This window comes from Poecile atricapillus, chromosome 8 (genome assembly GCF_030490865.1).
Source record: "Poecile atricapillus isolate bPoeAtr1 chromosome 8, bPoeAtr1.hap1, whole genome shotgun sequence".
Classification (NCBI taxonomy): domain Eukaryota; kingdom Metazoa; phylum Chordata; class Aves; order Passeriformes; family Paridae; genus Poecile; species Poecile atricapillus.
The window spans coordinates 11,666,370-11,682,714 of NC_081256.1; the positions used below are offsets into that span (position 1 = coordinate 11,666,370).

Below are 16,345 nucleotides of genomic sequence, written 5' to 3' on the forward strand. Positions count from 1 at the left end.
CATTTATAATTTCTCATCTCTTTTTGTTTGCTTTGAATTTGGCTCATCTGATATTAATTTGTCATATCCTAGTTTTTATCAAGAGAGAAAGTGAGCAACCACCCCTGATGTTGCTAAAAACCTGCATCATGCTCATGTAGAGGGAGATTTTACCTAAGGCTATATGTTCTTCTCATTTAGGAGTATTTAATACCCACTTCTAAAAAACTGAAAAAATGAAGAATGGACTAATGCTTTTTTGATTTAGTAAGTGAAGCGAGGTTTCCTTTTCTGTGTAGCAGTAGAAATACCTGTGGTATCTAGGCAATATTGCAATAAATGCCCCTGTGAACTTACACAAGGAGAAGAAACTCCTGAACTTCTGTCTCCCCAGCCTCCTGCTCACTTTTGCAGGTACTGAAAGCAGCCAGAGTGAGCACTAATAGAGGTTTATACATAGGGAGTTATTCTGGGCAATCAGGGTATCATTTCTCTTTATTTTATTGTGATACTAAGAATGTTATGTTTAGTCTTTTATCTCTTGAAGGAATTGTGGAACCCAAGTAGCTTTGGCACTGAGGTAAGACCTGGATGTTTCTCTGGCTTGTTTTGGTTAGAGCCACGGATCAGATTCATCACTGAGAAGCAGAGTTTGAGAACCTCCAGGCATGGCAGGCAGATATTTAATATATCAAAAAATCTATAGCTCATTTGTGAACTTTTTAGGAAGGCAAAGAGGACACACATTGTAACATAAATTTATTTCTGAATAAATTGCAACATTAAGAACTACTGTACAGAGAAACTGCATCACACTGTTACAACTCTGTCATGATATTTGTGCTTTGTAAACATTTATTCCATCACAACAAAAAATTGTATACTGACAAGTAACTGTATTTGGTTTAAAAATAAATACACCTTCCTATTAATTCACTTGAACAAAGCACTTTAAGTCTATAATTCTCGGTGCTTTTCACTAGCTCTCAGCCTCAGAAATGCTGAGCATTCAGAGTTGCCACTCAGTGGGAGCTACAGATACTCAGCAGTTCTTAGGGGCTGGCCCAGTGACCCCAGTTATGTTCAGTGCTTGCAATAAATTGACCTTTACTTTGACTGTAAAGCAGCCTCTCCTCTTCTGTTTATACTGCAGAGTAGATTGAGAATTACTCACATTATTTAATGTTCCACATTAGATTTTGATTCGCTAACAATCTGTATTTTGTAACAAATGAGTGATGCAATCATGCAAGTTTTGTAATGGTTTTAAAGATAAAACTGAGAATATGGCTCTTTTTCATAAATTATTTAAAACTACTTCAAAATTTTCAAAAATATTTAGTGCAAAAGGATAGTTTTTTTTTCAAGAAATATTATAGAAGCATATACTGTTATATGGAAAATAAAACTTCTCTTAAATATTTTTTTTTGGGAAAAGCAGGCAGGTATTCTATTCCTCTATTTGGGTAGAGAGATGAAAAGTGAGTATTTTCAGAAAAACAAATCGCAGAAGAGCTGTGATGTCATAAGTTGTTTTTACCTTTAGATTCACACCCAGTCTCTTTGGCAGAGTTGAGAGAATGTATTACTAAGTGCACAATACCAACAGATCATCTCAACAGGACGATAGCAGAGTATATCTTATCAAACAGTTAAAGAAATGTTATAGGAATGTGAACTCTCACATATAGTCCAAACAGTTATCTTCAAAATGAACACGTATGTCTGCTGAAATTTTAACAAACATTTTGCTTTTTTGCAAGTTACAAAAATTAACATTGAGATTTTTAGGACAAGATGGTGCTCTTTTCAGATATGTATTTCTTCACCTCATTAACAATTTATTCAATTACACTAAAATTAAAATAGTACTTTTTTTACTGCTTTTAACTGATATATAGATTGTTACATAGTGCTTTCAACAGAATCACTTTAGGTAACAATTGTACTATCATGATTCCCATTGCCAGGCAGGGACACTGAGGCACAGAGGTGAAATGACTCGCCCAATGTTGCAGGGCTGGGGCAGGACAGGGCTTGAGAACTGCTGCCTTGGCTCACAGAGCTGTGTGCAGGAATCTACCAGGTGTGGCTACACTGAACTGCACTGCTTCCCAGGGGAAAGGAATCAGTTTTTGAAGGACAGTAACTGAGAGACTGGATTTTGTTTCTTTGGGAAGGTTGCAGTAATCAGGAACAGCTATGGAAGAGAAAGAAACACATGGAAAGAAACTAAAATGTGTTTTCAGCAGCTTTTTGTTGTGTTGTCTTAACTGCAAAGGTGTTAAGTGTTCAAAAGCTTTTAACCCTTAGCAGATTAGGGAGATTTCAAAAACACATAAATATTACTTATCTAGGGACAAGGGTGTCTCCAGGCATTCTGAAACACACTCTGCTTCTAACAGTTAAACTGTACAAATATCAGTGTTGTTTTAAAACTGAATGTTAGGGTACTACCCCATTTTACCTGACTTAATCAAATTGATGAAAATGGAATATATTAGATAATTAAGCCTTTACTGTGTAGTTCATTAATTCAGAAGGCTAAAAATCCATCTCCTCATAGTACAGTGCATCCTATAGCACAACACGTCAAGAGTCCCTCATGACACAGAAAGACACAATAAACACAGGTTCACTTTGCTCCTGGGTCAGTTGTGGCACAGACTTGTGCTGTTCTTGTAGAGTTTGTTCATCTTTGCACATTTTGTTCAGTGATGTTCAGAAATCAGAGCGTTACACAAACCACTGCTTATTTAAACTGGAATAAAACAGTAAAGCTGAACCAGTGAACTTCATTAACCCAATTCAAGCAGCCAGTCAAACAGGCTGGGTGTGATCTCTCTGCCCTCCTCGCTGAGCTTGCAGTACTGTACCACGGCTTGGAAGATATCCCCCACTTTCCAGGACTTCCGCTGAACTAACTGCACGACATCTAGAAACTAAACAAAAATAACCACAGTGAAATACACTTGGGATTTGGTGAACATTTCCTAAGGTTTTGTGAAATGCATGCACACAAACCCCTGTTAGTCCACCCTTTGTAAATGCACAGCTGTGTGAAGGAGTGGACACCACTCAGTGCACAGCAACATCAACGTTCTTGCTATTTATGAAAACTTCATTTCTCAAGTTCCATAGCTCCCCAAAGACTGATGGGCTCTCATGACATTTTCTAAATTAACTGCTTCTGTCAATTATTTCTTATTTATTGCAATAAGAATAAAAATAGACAAAGTCAGTTTGATAAAGGATCACTATTTGCCATGTTAGCAATAACTCATTGTCAAAAACATGGAAGTGTGATTATCCATCTTACAAGATTTTTTTTCATTACCACTAGCTATATTTCACTTTATATGTAATTTTCTGTATTTCCATATGTACATCCCATAGTATTTTAAATATTCAAATAGTAGTGGTGAGAGGGAATTCTGTGTAAAATTTTGTCACATGAAGACATTCATCACAGTTGTGTTTTAAACACAGTATCAGCATTTGTATTTTTTTTTTAATTTCCAGAGAAATGAGAGGTTAAATATACGTTCTTAAGCAGCTGTTAAAAAAATCCTGAGTTTTGTCCACTTGGTACTTAATAATGGGTTTCACAGGGTCATCCATCTGGTCCCTTTTCCTTCTGAAGCACACAAATGAAAATCAAAGCTTTTCACTTCTTTGAATTTCACAAGAATTTCACAATAATTAGTTTGCTCCTTCTGTTTCCAGTTTAAAAGCACAAAAGAAAAGACTGTGTCTCTAGTTAGTGTAGCTGTCTGCTATTTACATGCAGCAGCCTAAACTTTTAATATGTATTTTAATGATATTTAATAGGCACGTGATTTCCAAGAACGCTGTTGTAGGCAGGATGTGCTTCATTATTCTCTAGTGTATTTTTGCAATTGAATTAACTGTTTGCCAAAGCACATGGGTAAAGCTGACAGCTGTTTCTTTAATTAGATGCAATTTGGACTGTTGCTGTTGAATGCATTTTAAATTATGTTTATGATTCCCAAATGCATGTACTCAAGAAAATCAAACAATATCTCTGCTACTCAAAATGATCTTCCCATAAGAGACCAAAATACTGATTTGTAATACTTTTTTCATTAATTGACTTCAATACTAACGTGTTTTTAAGTCTTAAAGCTTATAAGCTCTCTTGCTGATCTTGGAAATGGGGTTCTTTTGGTCTTTCCTGAAATGCTGTGGTTGGTATTTGGTGGGGTCTACAAAGGAGCACTAGCTGATCATTCAGGAATAGAGAGTTTGCACTTGTGGCTGTTTTGGACTTCAGTGTTGCTCCTGGCTCTGGCTTGGACTAACACCTCAGCAGGTTTCTCAGTGGTCTGTGTCTGTCCACTCTCTCTGGAAAGAGATTTCTGTGCTCAAAAGCTGTATCCCCAGCTGGAGCAATTTATGAACAGCTGGGTACAAGTTTAGACCAACCTGAGGCAGCTGTAATTGGCATTACAGGCGAGGCAGAACAAGAGTAAGGACTGAAAATCTTAAGTCCAAACAATGTCTCACATTATAGTGACTAAGTAGCAGAACATTGTACGTGTGATGTCTACACACAAAGGTTTTTTATTCTTATTTTTTACACCTTTGTACTTTAACTCCATGTAAACCATGTGCAGCCTTTCAAATGCAGCCACATAAAGGATTCTGTTAATTCTGCCTTGGGCATTAGTATTTAATATATCATTAATGTGAAAAAGTGAATAGATTTGTCAAAGCATGCTATCGAGACTTTGGAGAAGGTCTCATGGTGACATTTTCTTATGCCATAGACAATCTACTACATGTTTCACATACCTTAAGCTCTGATACACCTGTCCTCTCATTCCTTTCTCTCATGAAGAGCAGTGTTGCCATCTTGCTGTAATGAAGATGCTTCTGCATCTGCTTTTAAGCTCAATAACTTCAGCAAATCATAACTGCTACAGGTATGCAGACATTAATAGTATGCCCATATCTGTAAACACTACCTTTTCAATTCTGTTTTCCTGAGATTTCTTAAAATAGATAGTTGGAATTCCAAGTTCAGAAGCAGCTATCCACTGCAGGGTGGCTCTCAGCTCCACGTCAGGGCACTCTGGTTCCAGATCAAAGTTTATCACCAGGAGGTCCTTTTGACAGTTGGCTGTTCCCACTGAAAGCTCAGAAGTACTTTCTGGAAAAGCAATCCCACCAGTTACTGTGCAATTACTTGTGTTATCTTCAAACTATATGTTTTAATTGATATGGTTCAACTTACCCTCAGTGTTTTCTGTCTGTTCTTTAAGGAAAACCTTTTCTTCTACTAATTCACTTAGAAACAAACAACAACAAAGCTTATTAGTCATACTTAGGAACAGTCTACAATATTGCTTCATGATGAATAAACTTCTCCCTCAATGCAAGACCTAGAAAACTGCAAGAAAAAGGTTACATAGGATGAAACAATAAAATGCTGAATATATTTCATTATTTAATCTGTGAATCAGGAAAAACTGAACTGCAGCATTTTTCTGTAGCAGGATGAAGTATTTGTATTAGTTATGTCATGTATTACGTTTCACCAGGACCTGTGTATCTTTACAGTTCACATAATGACAAGCAAACGACATTATGGTAAGACACAGCAAGTCTCATAACCTGGGTGGAAATGCTGAATTTGACAATTTTCTGACGTCACTGACTTCAGGAAGTTCCCATGTTCAGTATGTGATGTACAGTCTGTATGTTTGTGCAGTGGATGTGCCCTGGCTGCATAATGACATTCACCAGCTGGCAGCTTGTACCAGGATCTTTAGGCAGGATGTACTCGCACATCTCTTGATAATTGAATTGCATGTTCAGTAGAAACATTCCCAGAAACAATAGGTAAGATGTACTGTGGGCCAAATTATTATTGTTGTTACTAATGGAAAGAATGCTATTGGGTTTTTTTAAAATGGCTTTTAATTGATCCTTACTTGTTTGACCTTCCTTGGTATTACAGTAGAGTTTTGATAAAATTTGAAGTTATTCAGAGAAGAAGGTTCAACAACAGAAAACTGATACCACGGAGAACTGTCTTTTAGACAGGGTGGCTGATGGATCTGTGTTCTCAAGAGATCCACCTGACTGGGTTTTCCTGTAATTTTTCACTGTCTGGTGCCCTCACTCTGCACAGACACCTGCATGTGCTTTTCTCTGAAACCATGGGCAGGCACAGCAGCAGGTGCAAAGCAGGGCTTGGCACGGTTTTGGTGGCGTAAATGATTTGCAGTTAAAATTGGACTAAACATCAAGTCTCACTTCAGTGACTACTTACTTAATCATAGGAGAAGATGGCACGTTCTCCTGATAAATTTCCAGGTCCATAATGCCAAGACTGCTAGCTGTACTGCTGTTGCCATTGCTGACAAAGCAAAAGTTTAAGTATTAGTGCCAAGCTGTGCTGAACATGTCTCCATACATCTTCTAAAAATTTATTTCTGTACAAAGCAAAGTGGGGAGGAGCCCTGTTCCATAAAATCAATTGTGCTCAGCAAGTGGTTCCCTGAATGAAGCACACTAGTCTGCAGAAAGTAATGAGGCTTTTATTAAAATAGGTCTAGATTGAGCATGTATCAAGTGCATCAATGCATCAAGTGATGCTGTAAATTGGAGGAAAAAAAGGTGGACTCTCTTCTTGTGAATGGCTTATGCAATGAACACTTGGCCTCAAAGCAAAACTGAGTCTGCCTGCGTCCTTGAAAAGAAGGATTAGTGGGTACAGAGATGTCCTGCAAGAAACCTGCAAAGATCCAGCTCCCTCTGAACACGGGGAGTTCAAGCACTGGCTGCTCATCATACACTTACCTGTAGGGTGAGTCCACATGGGTGACCATGCAGCAGTTTCAGGGTATCACATCATGCCCCAAATACTATTTGGGATCTGATGGAACCCACAGATACAGAGATGGCCCCTCATGTTTCTGACTACTCTGAAAGACTGAGATTTTAATCAAAGCCAATGCTCATTGGGACCACAAATACACAGAAGCGTTCTCTTTGGCTTCTTCACAAGGATGAAGTAGCACACTTGAGGATATTTGGAAAAAATATTACCAGTTCACTTTATAACATCATTATAAATGTGACAGTGAATGTTTATGCAGCTACTGTAATAGTCTCATGGACAGGCTGTGAATTTGCTGGCTGCAAGTCAATTGCCATGAACAAATTCTGTGTGGTAAGTCATGGTGAACCACTTAATTTTTACTGAAAAACCAACTAATAGTATTTCCCCCTACATTAGAAGGATTGATTAGACAGTTCCTTTCCTTGTCAGGGTGTTCTGAGACATTGTCAGCATGCCATGCATTCAGACTTGCTGTAGTAATTTGTTCCAGTGCAGAGCTGAAAGGTGCAATACTTCAGCTCTCTCAGACCAAGGACTTTGTTAAAGGTTGATACTGTAATAGCAGGATGAATGTTCAGCTGCACTGACAGCCATGTTTTGTTCAGTAATTTCAGCCAGCCAACAGTGCTTTCTGACAGATTCTTTTTTTTCCCCTGCTTCATTACCATAATGTCTTCCCTCCTTGTCATCTTAATACTCAAGAGAAAGATGTAATTACTTGATAATATTTTAAAATATAGTCTAAGAGCATGTGAAGGAAAAACCTTACTCAGTTTGATGCTGTGAAGGGGCTGAAGTCAAACTACCATCACTCTATATAAACTCCAAGAATTAAATAACGTTTTCAAACATTTGTCCTGACTTGAAGTGGAACAAAATGAGCACATAGTAGTAGGAGCTCTTGAATTTATGACTACTTAGGGAAAAATTGGTCATCCTCTGTTAATATGCACCCCTTTGCCAGTCTAAGCAGATCAGGGCTCAATATTTGTTCTCAGTGCGTGGATTTCTGATGGGAATGGCAGTCTTGTCAATCTTGGCTAAGGAGGTGCCAAAATAAACATTATGCAAACAACAGCAAATAAAACAAATGACTGTAGCAATTAACTTGTCCAGTGGCATTTTTGCTGAGACACTTCAGTGGTGCCAGGAGGTTTTTTCTTTGTCTGAATCGAGCTACTCACCAATACTAAAAAGACCTGGCTGAGAAGCAGAATGTGGGTAATTTTTTTCCCTTATTAAAAAAAAATCAAGAGATAAAGTCTGCCATTAGACTCAAGCTGTTGCCTCTCACTGCTGATGCAGGGTAGGCTTGGTGGGCAGACCACACCCTACAGTGAGCAGAGACAAGGTGGGTACCTCAGAGAGCGCTCGCTGAGCTGCAGGTAGCTGCTTGTGTCATCAGGATTGTCCTCATCGTTGGCAAGCTGGGACCAGCTGCCAGTGCTTTCTTCACTGCTGCTGAGATGGGCTGGAAATTCTTCAGCTGTTTTTGCCTCTCCTATGATTTCAGCATCCGATCTGCTCTGAGGACTGTTGCTGGCAGGATGATAGGGAAGGCACATGGATATTGTAATATAGGCAAACAAACTGGTGCCACCAATCTTCAGGCAATGCTGCTCATTAAAGTCAACCAAGCTGCAGAATTATAGACATCAAGAAGACTGGACAAGCTTATAATTTATACATAGAGTCCAGTAGAACATATGGCCTGAGATGCTCTTAAAAAAGGACTTTCTTATGACTGCTATAAATAAACACAAAACCTAGATTTAAGTATACACAGAAAAGTTTCAGCTTTAACAAAAACATTTAGCATATAAAAAAACCTAATCACTGTAAAGGTTTATTGCTTAAGGCACTTCAGTCAATCAGTGGTTGAAGTATGTGGTATATGTTACTGCAGAATGACAGCACCTCTTGGAAATATATATTGCTGCTAAATCCCTGTCCTGCTAATGGGTGAGTAAGTTTCTTGACAGAGTTTTCTACTTTGTTAAAATTGTAGATCCCAAAGAAGTGAAAGTAGGAAAGCATTGTGGGTTGTGAATCACTAATGAGTCTGAGTCTGCCATGTCCCTAGGATCTTCATTGCCTGGGCTGGGGAAGGACAAAATACTGCAACAGTCAGAAACCAGACTGAAGATGGAGCCCAGACTGAGTTTATAAAGTACAGGGTTAAGGGGAAAATGCTTTCTAATTCTGCACATTTGACATGTCACACATGAGTGTGCCACATATGTGTACATGTACGCCCAACAAACACACACAAAGAAAAAAAGGAAATGGTATTTTTGCTAAGTTTTTAGAGCTAAACTGGGGTTTTGATACAAAGAAAAATAATAATCAATGCCTCTAATAATTATATCACTGTAGTGCCAGAATAACAAGTAAAGCAAAACTGTAGTTTTATTATATTCACTGGATAGTCTGCATTTGCAATTTAGGATTAAAGCAATGTTATGTTCTGCGCTGACAATCCTCTGCAGAATCTCTCTAGAGAAATTCTTGCCTTCAGACCTTTATCTGTAGTTATGGTTAAGGCATCTGTCTTCAGTTAAAGCAGGAGATCACTCCAGAAATTCTACTGCTCCTGAGTAATTACCTTGATTAGGCATACTGATACTGAGACAGTATCATTGTGGGTATCTCTTTTTGCCAAGCTCTCACTCTCAGAAGTTGCTGCATTAATGCTGGATGACAGAGAGATGCAGCCTGTGCAGGGAGAATGGGACTTGCTTGCCTGGGGCTCTGCTCCCCCTGGCAGTCAGCTCTGCCAAACCTCTGTGTCTGTCACCCCTGAGCCCAGGACTCTGCCCCTGCACTCTCTGGCTCTTGGGCACTGAGCAGCCAGGCCACACGGCAGGGGTGTTATTCAGGTTCTTAGTACAGCAGAGGTAGCTCCTGATACCTGGTCCAAAACACAAGAGATTTGTGTGGGCAATGTCTCTTGGCATTTTTGGTTTTGTTTGATTCATTATGCAATTACATCTCACACCAGCGATGCTTTGAACTGACAGTTCCCCACTTGTGAACAGTCACTTGGAACAGTTTCTGTGTAACTGTGACAGGACTGGCTCTGTTGCACTGCCTACGTACAAAAAAACAGCTTTTTTTCATTGCTGAAGGCTTGCATGGCTTTTTTTTCCCTAATTGACTCTATGTCGGCTTGATATTTTGCCTGGAGTCCTATATGCCTGTATCTGAACTAGCAAGTAATTTCATGCAGTAGGAGTGGATCAAAGCAATTTCTACTGATATTTTTATAGCTACATTACATATATTTTTAGGTTTTCACTTCAGCCTAGATTTAGTCCAGACAGCCATGCCACAAATGGTTCAGATCTGTGTGAAGAAGCATTGGAGGCTCTGCCTTCCCAGCAGGGATACGAGCACATCTGGAGAGCACTTGGGCAGCTTTCATTTGAGATTGCTTTGGAAGGACTCTGCATTTCACACTTTAGATGAGGCCAATGGATAGAAATGGAGACAAGTTGAACCAGAACTGCACGGCATTGCTGAGCCAAGATGCTCAGGCAGGTGTAGCCCCTGCTTACTAATTCTGCCCTACTAATCTTATTACTTTATCCATGTCATAGCCATGTTGGGAACTCTGCTTCAAAGGCAGAGGAAAAGTTATGAAAGGGCTCGTAAACTGCAAAAATAACTTCATTTTCAAGCAGTCAAGATTCCAAATAGGTGAATTTCTAAATTTATCTTACCAAAAGCAGGTTGCATTTTAAGGAAGAGGAAGATTAGCACGGGAGAGTCAACATGAAAGACTAGTGACACCATGGTAATTATCCACCTAATTGCTGCCATACACAGGAAAGTCTTACAATCTATCCACCTGCTCACTTCAAGAGAGAAAGCACTTGTGCTTTCTCACTTCAAGCGGAGCTCTGTCAAATGCCAAAACACAGCACTGCCTAGAATAAAATGAACTCCAAAATGGTTTCTAACACCAGCACCTGCACTCTTTCTGCCACTCTGAAATAATGGGGTGCTGCAGTGCTCCAAGAGACTGGCAGTTTAGATACCACTAAAGTAATAGATACAATGAAGTACAGTGATAAAGAGGCAATGCCTTGAGAGAGCATTCCCTTCACCTCAGAGCACCCACAGCAATCCTCTACATTTGCACTGCACTCTCATGCTGGCTCACACTTTACCTTAACAAAAGCAAGCTGCAGATTTCCTTACAAAAGGAGTACAGCTGTACTGAGAGGGTGGTAAACTGTGATGTAAACGCCATGAAATGACATTAAAATAAAATGCTCTTCTTTTCCCTATCTAAATACTACCAGAGAAGTCTTGAACTAAGAGGTGAGAACTACTTTTATTCTTGTATTTCTTTCACTAAAGAATTTTTATTATTTGTAGCTCCTGACTGTAAACACAAAGTTAAACTTCAAGCTCTTAGATATCTGGTCTTGGTTCCAGGTATACAAAGCATTACCTGCAACAAGCATAGCAGAGAACTACAGGTCAGATCCTGCCATCTTCTGTTATAAAACAGCACTGATTTTTATCTGTTTTTTAGTTCAGATATCAGCCTGCACTAAATAAAAGTTTAAGCTTTTGTCCATCTTTCCTGTCTTATGTGAGACTTAAATCTGTAGAGAGAGAACTTGTCTGTGCAGTATTAGATTTAAATCTTAAAACCATAATGTCATATTCAATACAAGTTTTCTCCAGAAATTACTACTGTGACACAATTGGTGGTTTTATGCCAAAAGAAACCTGTAGTCAAAACTTAGCCTGCTTATCTTATTCCTTTATCAAAATAATTTTTACTGGGAAAATGAACCAAAAACCAAAGCAATGTGCTGATGCTCTTTTGTCACTTACCTATTTACTGGGGAACTGGGAACCATGTGTTTCCCATCCAAAGCTTCTGGAGGCTTTTCTTTGCTTTGATGCCCCTTTCCAGATGAGCCACATGAAGTTAAAGACTCAGAGTCTTTGTCTGGCTCATCTCGTTGATCAGTTTCTATCTGAATTAAAGGCACTTCCCTGAGCTGTCCTGCAGGGAGGCTTCCAGGGCTCTTCACATGCTCTTTTTTCTCATCCAAATTTACTTCCTCCACTGTGGGTTTTGGCAGTATCTGGGTTGTGCTTTGGGGATGTTTGCTTTCCAGCACATGCTCTCGGCTTGTATAATCAAAGGAATCCTGCTGGACAACAATTAAACTTTTGCCACTTTCAACAATATTTGCAGCCAGTCTTTTTGCATATTGTTCCACATGTGGTGGAGAATCACTGTAAAACTGCTCTGCCTCTGTAGCCTGTGCCTCATCTGCTATGATTTTGTTCTTGCGCATCAGTGACTCGATAGAACTGGCCCACGTCTCGTGGATCAGCATGTCTGTGATCTGGTCAGTCTTGCCTCTCTGGTACAGGCACGAGTCAGACTTGCAGAGCCCTGCAGAAGCCACGGTACTGACAGGCTGTACACTTAAGGAATCTTGGCGGTGGTGGGCAAACCCATCTAAGGAATTTGCTTTAATTGGGACGTTCACTGTAAGCCTAGAGCCTGAGGACCTGCTGTCGGGCATCGACGACTGCCTAAAGCAGAAAGGTGACCGTAGAGAAGGTGCCAGCAAACTGCCACACCAGTCCTTTGAATTCCGAGAGGATGATGGATTGTCTTTATTTTCCTTTTCGATTTCTCTTAGCATATACCTATAAAACTCTTCTGTTATACTTTCTGTGCTGGACTGTTTGGATGGGCAACTTGGTCTTACATTAAGATGGCCATTTTTCTTGGCTACCTGTTGTAAGGCAGAAGTTAAGATATTGTTTGCATTTTTTCCTGCATAATAATCCAGTAATAAATCAAAACCTCTTCCTTCATTTTCCATCTGGTTCACCATAAATCTTGAAAATTCATCTGTAATGCTTTCACAACTAGACTGCTTTGAGACAGAACTTGTCTGGCTCAGCGAGTGACCAAAGCTGTTCATGAGGCCCAGGGTATTGAAAGAGGCTTTGGAATCTGAGTCCTCCTCTGGTATGCTCTCACAGCTTGATGCTTTAGCTCGGCTCCACCTTTCACAGTGCAGTCTGTTCCTGGGGTGGTTTGGACCTTGCCAGATGCTATCAACCATGGAGAGTTCGGTGAGGTTCATGATTTTGGCAGCCACTTCATTTGCAAAGAGATTGACTGAATCTGGTGTGTCCTCAAGGTTTATAGATTCATCTACTACCCGATTCATCAACTTTTCCTTTAGCTCAGGATGCTCATCTGTTTTTCTTTTGATCTCACTAAGCCGAGGTGCCCTGTGCTTCCGAACCACAGAACCATTGGTATGGGTTTCCTTCTTCCTTTTCATGGTTCTGCATGATAAACTCTGGGTCATCAGATAGTCATTGCCTCTCTTCCATGCACAGAACCAGGGTTGCTTGCCATTTGAATTCTCTAGACAAATGGCAGCTATTTCTGTTGCCATAGAGACAACTGTTTCTGCCAATTCTTCTGCAAAGTCTGTTATACAATATTTGTCCCTTGAATTTTTCACCTGTAGCACAGGCTGAGAAGGAAGCAAGACATGGTTTCCTAACAAAGACAAACTAAGTTGAACATCATTATTTAGCACAGGATCACACTTAATCTTGGCTTGGTTTTCTGTATTTATGGCGGCACTAGAAGACAGCTGTTCTTGAACACCGTGCCTGCATTCACTGTTTGCAAAGGTATTTTCTCTGTCTGAAAATGATCTGTAGTCTTTCTTCTGATTATTGTTACTCTGATTTGGGGCTTTGTAACAGTCTCGAGCAGCTCTTTTCAGGTATCTCTTCTTGGGAGATGTTTTTGCACCAAATGTATTATGCCCTGTATCTCCACTCTGTTCTGAATTCAGTGTGGAACCTTCATTGCTATTTACATCTTTGATATTACCCTTGCAAGTGCTTGTGACCTTTTCAAGATCTTTGCTAGTACTGGTGCTGTAGGATGTACCAAATGGCTTAGAAGCAGAGTGATCAAGGGGACTCTGTGAAGTTTCACAAGCTGTTCCCAGTGTTGGCCATCCTTCTGCTCTTGTTACTTTCTCTGCTTTTGTGCCCTCAGAAAAGAGAGGAGAACACTCTTCAACTTGCCTTATATCGTTCATTTTCTTGCAAGTGAAATATATTATATTAAAAAGCAACTCATTTGCTGTCTCTGTGAAAATGTCTTGTGTACTTGAGCCATCCTCTGAATGGACTCGTAGCTGTCTCTTCTTCCTAACCTCTTCCATAGAATGTCGTAGAATAATATTGGATAAGTTTTGTGCAAGTTCATCCCTGATTACTCCATCAGCACGTGGAATATGTGGTCTTGCTGCTGTTTCAATAATTTTCCCATTTATGGATTCCATAAAATGCCCCACATTTTTGTACGTGTTGGGTTTTGTAAGAATTATGGATGCCTCTTTGAGAAGTGCCTCTGCAATGCTCTCATTCAGCTTCTCCATGCTGCTTCCTACAGCTAAGCTGCAATGCAGAGTAATGGCTGCAGAAGCCTGGGCAGCAGACAGAAGTCCACTGGAAGCTGCAGGGTACTTCTCCTCCTTTGTTTCCCCCAGGCCACAGATGGCTACAGCACTTGCTACTTGAGTCATGCCACAGAGCGCAGATGGGAATGAGTATTCTGTGCCAGCACAGTTGTCAAGGAGCTGTGAGGATGCTGCGTGCACCTCTTCATTAGCGACCACTCCACTTCTCCAGTCTGTGACTTCCTGGTCCCGGCGGAATTTTTCTGCAGCCTGGGGACTGGAAATGGTTCCAATGACAGTGGCTGCACAAGCCAGAGCCACTTCCAGTGCACTTTGGTCATGTCCATTTGAATGTTCCTCCTCAAAGTAACCTGGAACTTCAGCAGAGCTTTCTGCCTCAGCCCAGTGGCTCAGGCTGGGGAAGGAAGACCCTGGCCAGTCAGGTACATTCTCAGAACTGTCTGGACTTTGCACTATGACGATCTTTGGAAGTTCATTCCATGACCGGGAAGCAGATACATCTTCTGACTTACAGGAGCTTCCTACAGAGATGCTGACTGCAGCCTCCTCACTGAAACTTGGTCGAGACTGTGACAGTCTAATGAATGCATCCTGCAGAACAGATTCTGCTAAATTTGTGGCATACTGACCTGTGGTTGCCTGCTCGTTCTGGGAGGGAGGATCAGTTTTCCTGATACCTGTTCTATCTTCCCCATCTGTCTTGCTGCTGTGTTTCGTTGTGGGGTGACCCTGAGGCTCCAGCTCCTCTTTAGCCATTTTGGTTACAGATACATCTTCTAACATGAGTGCTGAGTTTTCAACCCCACTAGTCAAATCAGTAGTACTAAATGATGAAGTACCTTTTTCAGTTAATTCCTTCTGCCACAGTATTTCCTGGTCTGACTTATCTTCAGGTCGTGAGATGCCATCTTCAGCCACAACATTCACAGTTTCAGAGACCTGAGTAGCTGCATTATCTTTATTAATGCAGTTCCCTTCAAGAATGAATGGCAACCTGGCTTTTCTATAGTGAATGTTTTCAAATCCCTTTCCTTTATTTTTTTTGACATCTGAAGATGCTTCTGAAACATTTAACTTTTCATGGCCTGTTGAAAAAAATAAAAAAAATTAGTTGTTGCAGAGTAACTTATGACTTTTAAAAGAAAAGAGCTTCACAACTTTGTACTCCATTACTGCTCTGTAAAAGTACTGCACAGCCATGTACCTTGTCTTTGAACAAAAATTTAAAAATATGAATGGCTGTCCATTTTCTAAATTACACATGCATGAATTAACAGCAAGTGCAAATTCTGTCAGCATTGCTATAGCTGTTTTGCAGTATGAACAACAGCAGAATTATGTTCGCCCCCCCTGCTTTTACCAGCTTTATATTCATCAGCCTCGTTGTCATCCTCGAGGTGCTCGGAGGCTGTGAGGAAATCTTCTTCTATTGAGGACACGGAGCAGTTCGTGTCATCCTCAGGCTTTAGGACACGAGTTTCTATCTGCAGCTGCCTCTCCTGAACGAGCTCAAGTCCAATCAGAAACTTGTTTATTTCAAAAATGATGCAGCTTGTGCTGTTCCTCCTGTCCCCCCTCGCACACTGAACCAAGCAGACATCTGCCAGCCAAGGACACTAGGGGGGAAAAGAATCTCAGTTATTCAATTAAAATATAAAACTTATTTTAAGCTTCCCTCTCTATAAATATCTCGGGAATGTTCTGTTGCAAAGATGCAATACGATTTGTCATTTCAATGTTAGTAACAGTGTGTGGTTACACATATGCCAAAATAAGATTTCTTGGACTGACAGCTTTTGGTATACAAGTGTTTTAGTAGAGAACCCAGCTGTATCACAGGGGATACTTGGCAATTTTGTTGAAATTCCCAAGTTGTTTGTTTTCAATCAACTTGTTGTTTTAATGAAAGAGACTTATTTGATGTTAGTCATTTGACATGCTGTTATTAATGGCCTCACGCTACCTGGTATTACCTCTCTAGAGGGAATTGTTTGTG

General features: G+C 40.1%; 1 protein-coding gene across 2 annotated transcripts in view; it reads right to left on the minus strand.

Moving 5' to 3' along the window:
• Positions 1-721: 721 nt before the first annotated feature.
• SPHKAP (SPHK1 interactor, AKAP domain containing) overlaps positions 722-16,345 on the minus strand; it is a 46,189-nt gene continuing 30,565 nt past the window's right edge. Inside the window, exons 5-11 of one of the 2 annotated variants that reach the window (XM_058843984.1) lie at positions 15,710-15,965; positions 11,702-15,434; positions 8,210-8,389; positions 6,278-6,364; positions 5,237-5,289; positions 4,968-5,152; positions 722-2,921 (exon numbers count right to left, since the gene is read on the minus strand). In XM_058843984.1, coding sequence (XP_058699967.1) covers positions 2,778-2,921; positions 4,968-5,152; positions 5,237-5,289; positions 6,278-6,364; positions 8,210-8,389; positions 11,702-15,434; positions 15,710-15,965 — 4,638 coding nt within the window. In that variant the 3' untranslated portion in view covers positions 722-2,777. Of the gene's footprint in view, positions 2,922-4,967; positions 5,153-5,236; positions 5,290-6,277; positions 6,365-8,209; positions 8,489-11,701; positions 15,435-15,709; positions 15,966-16,345 lie in introns of both variants that reach the window. The other variant, XM_058843982.1, reaches the window with a different exon arrangement.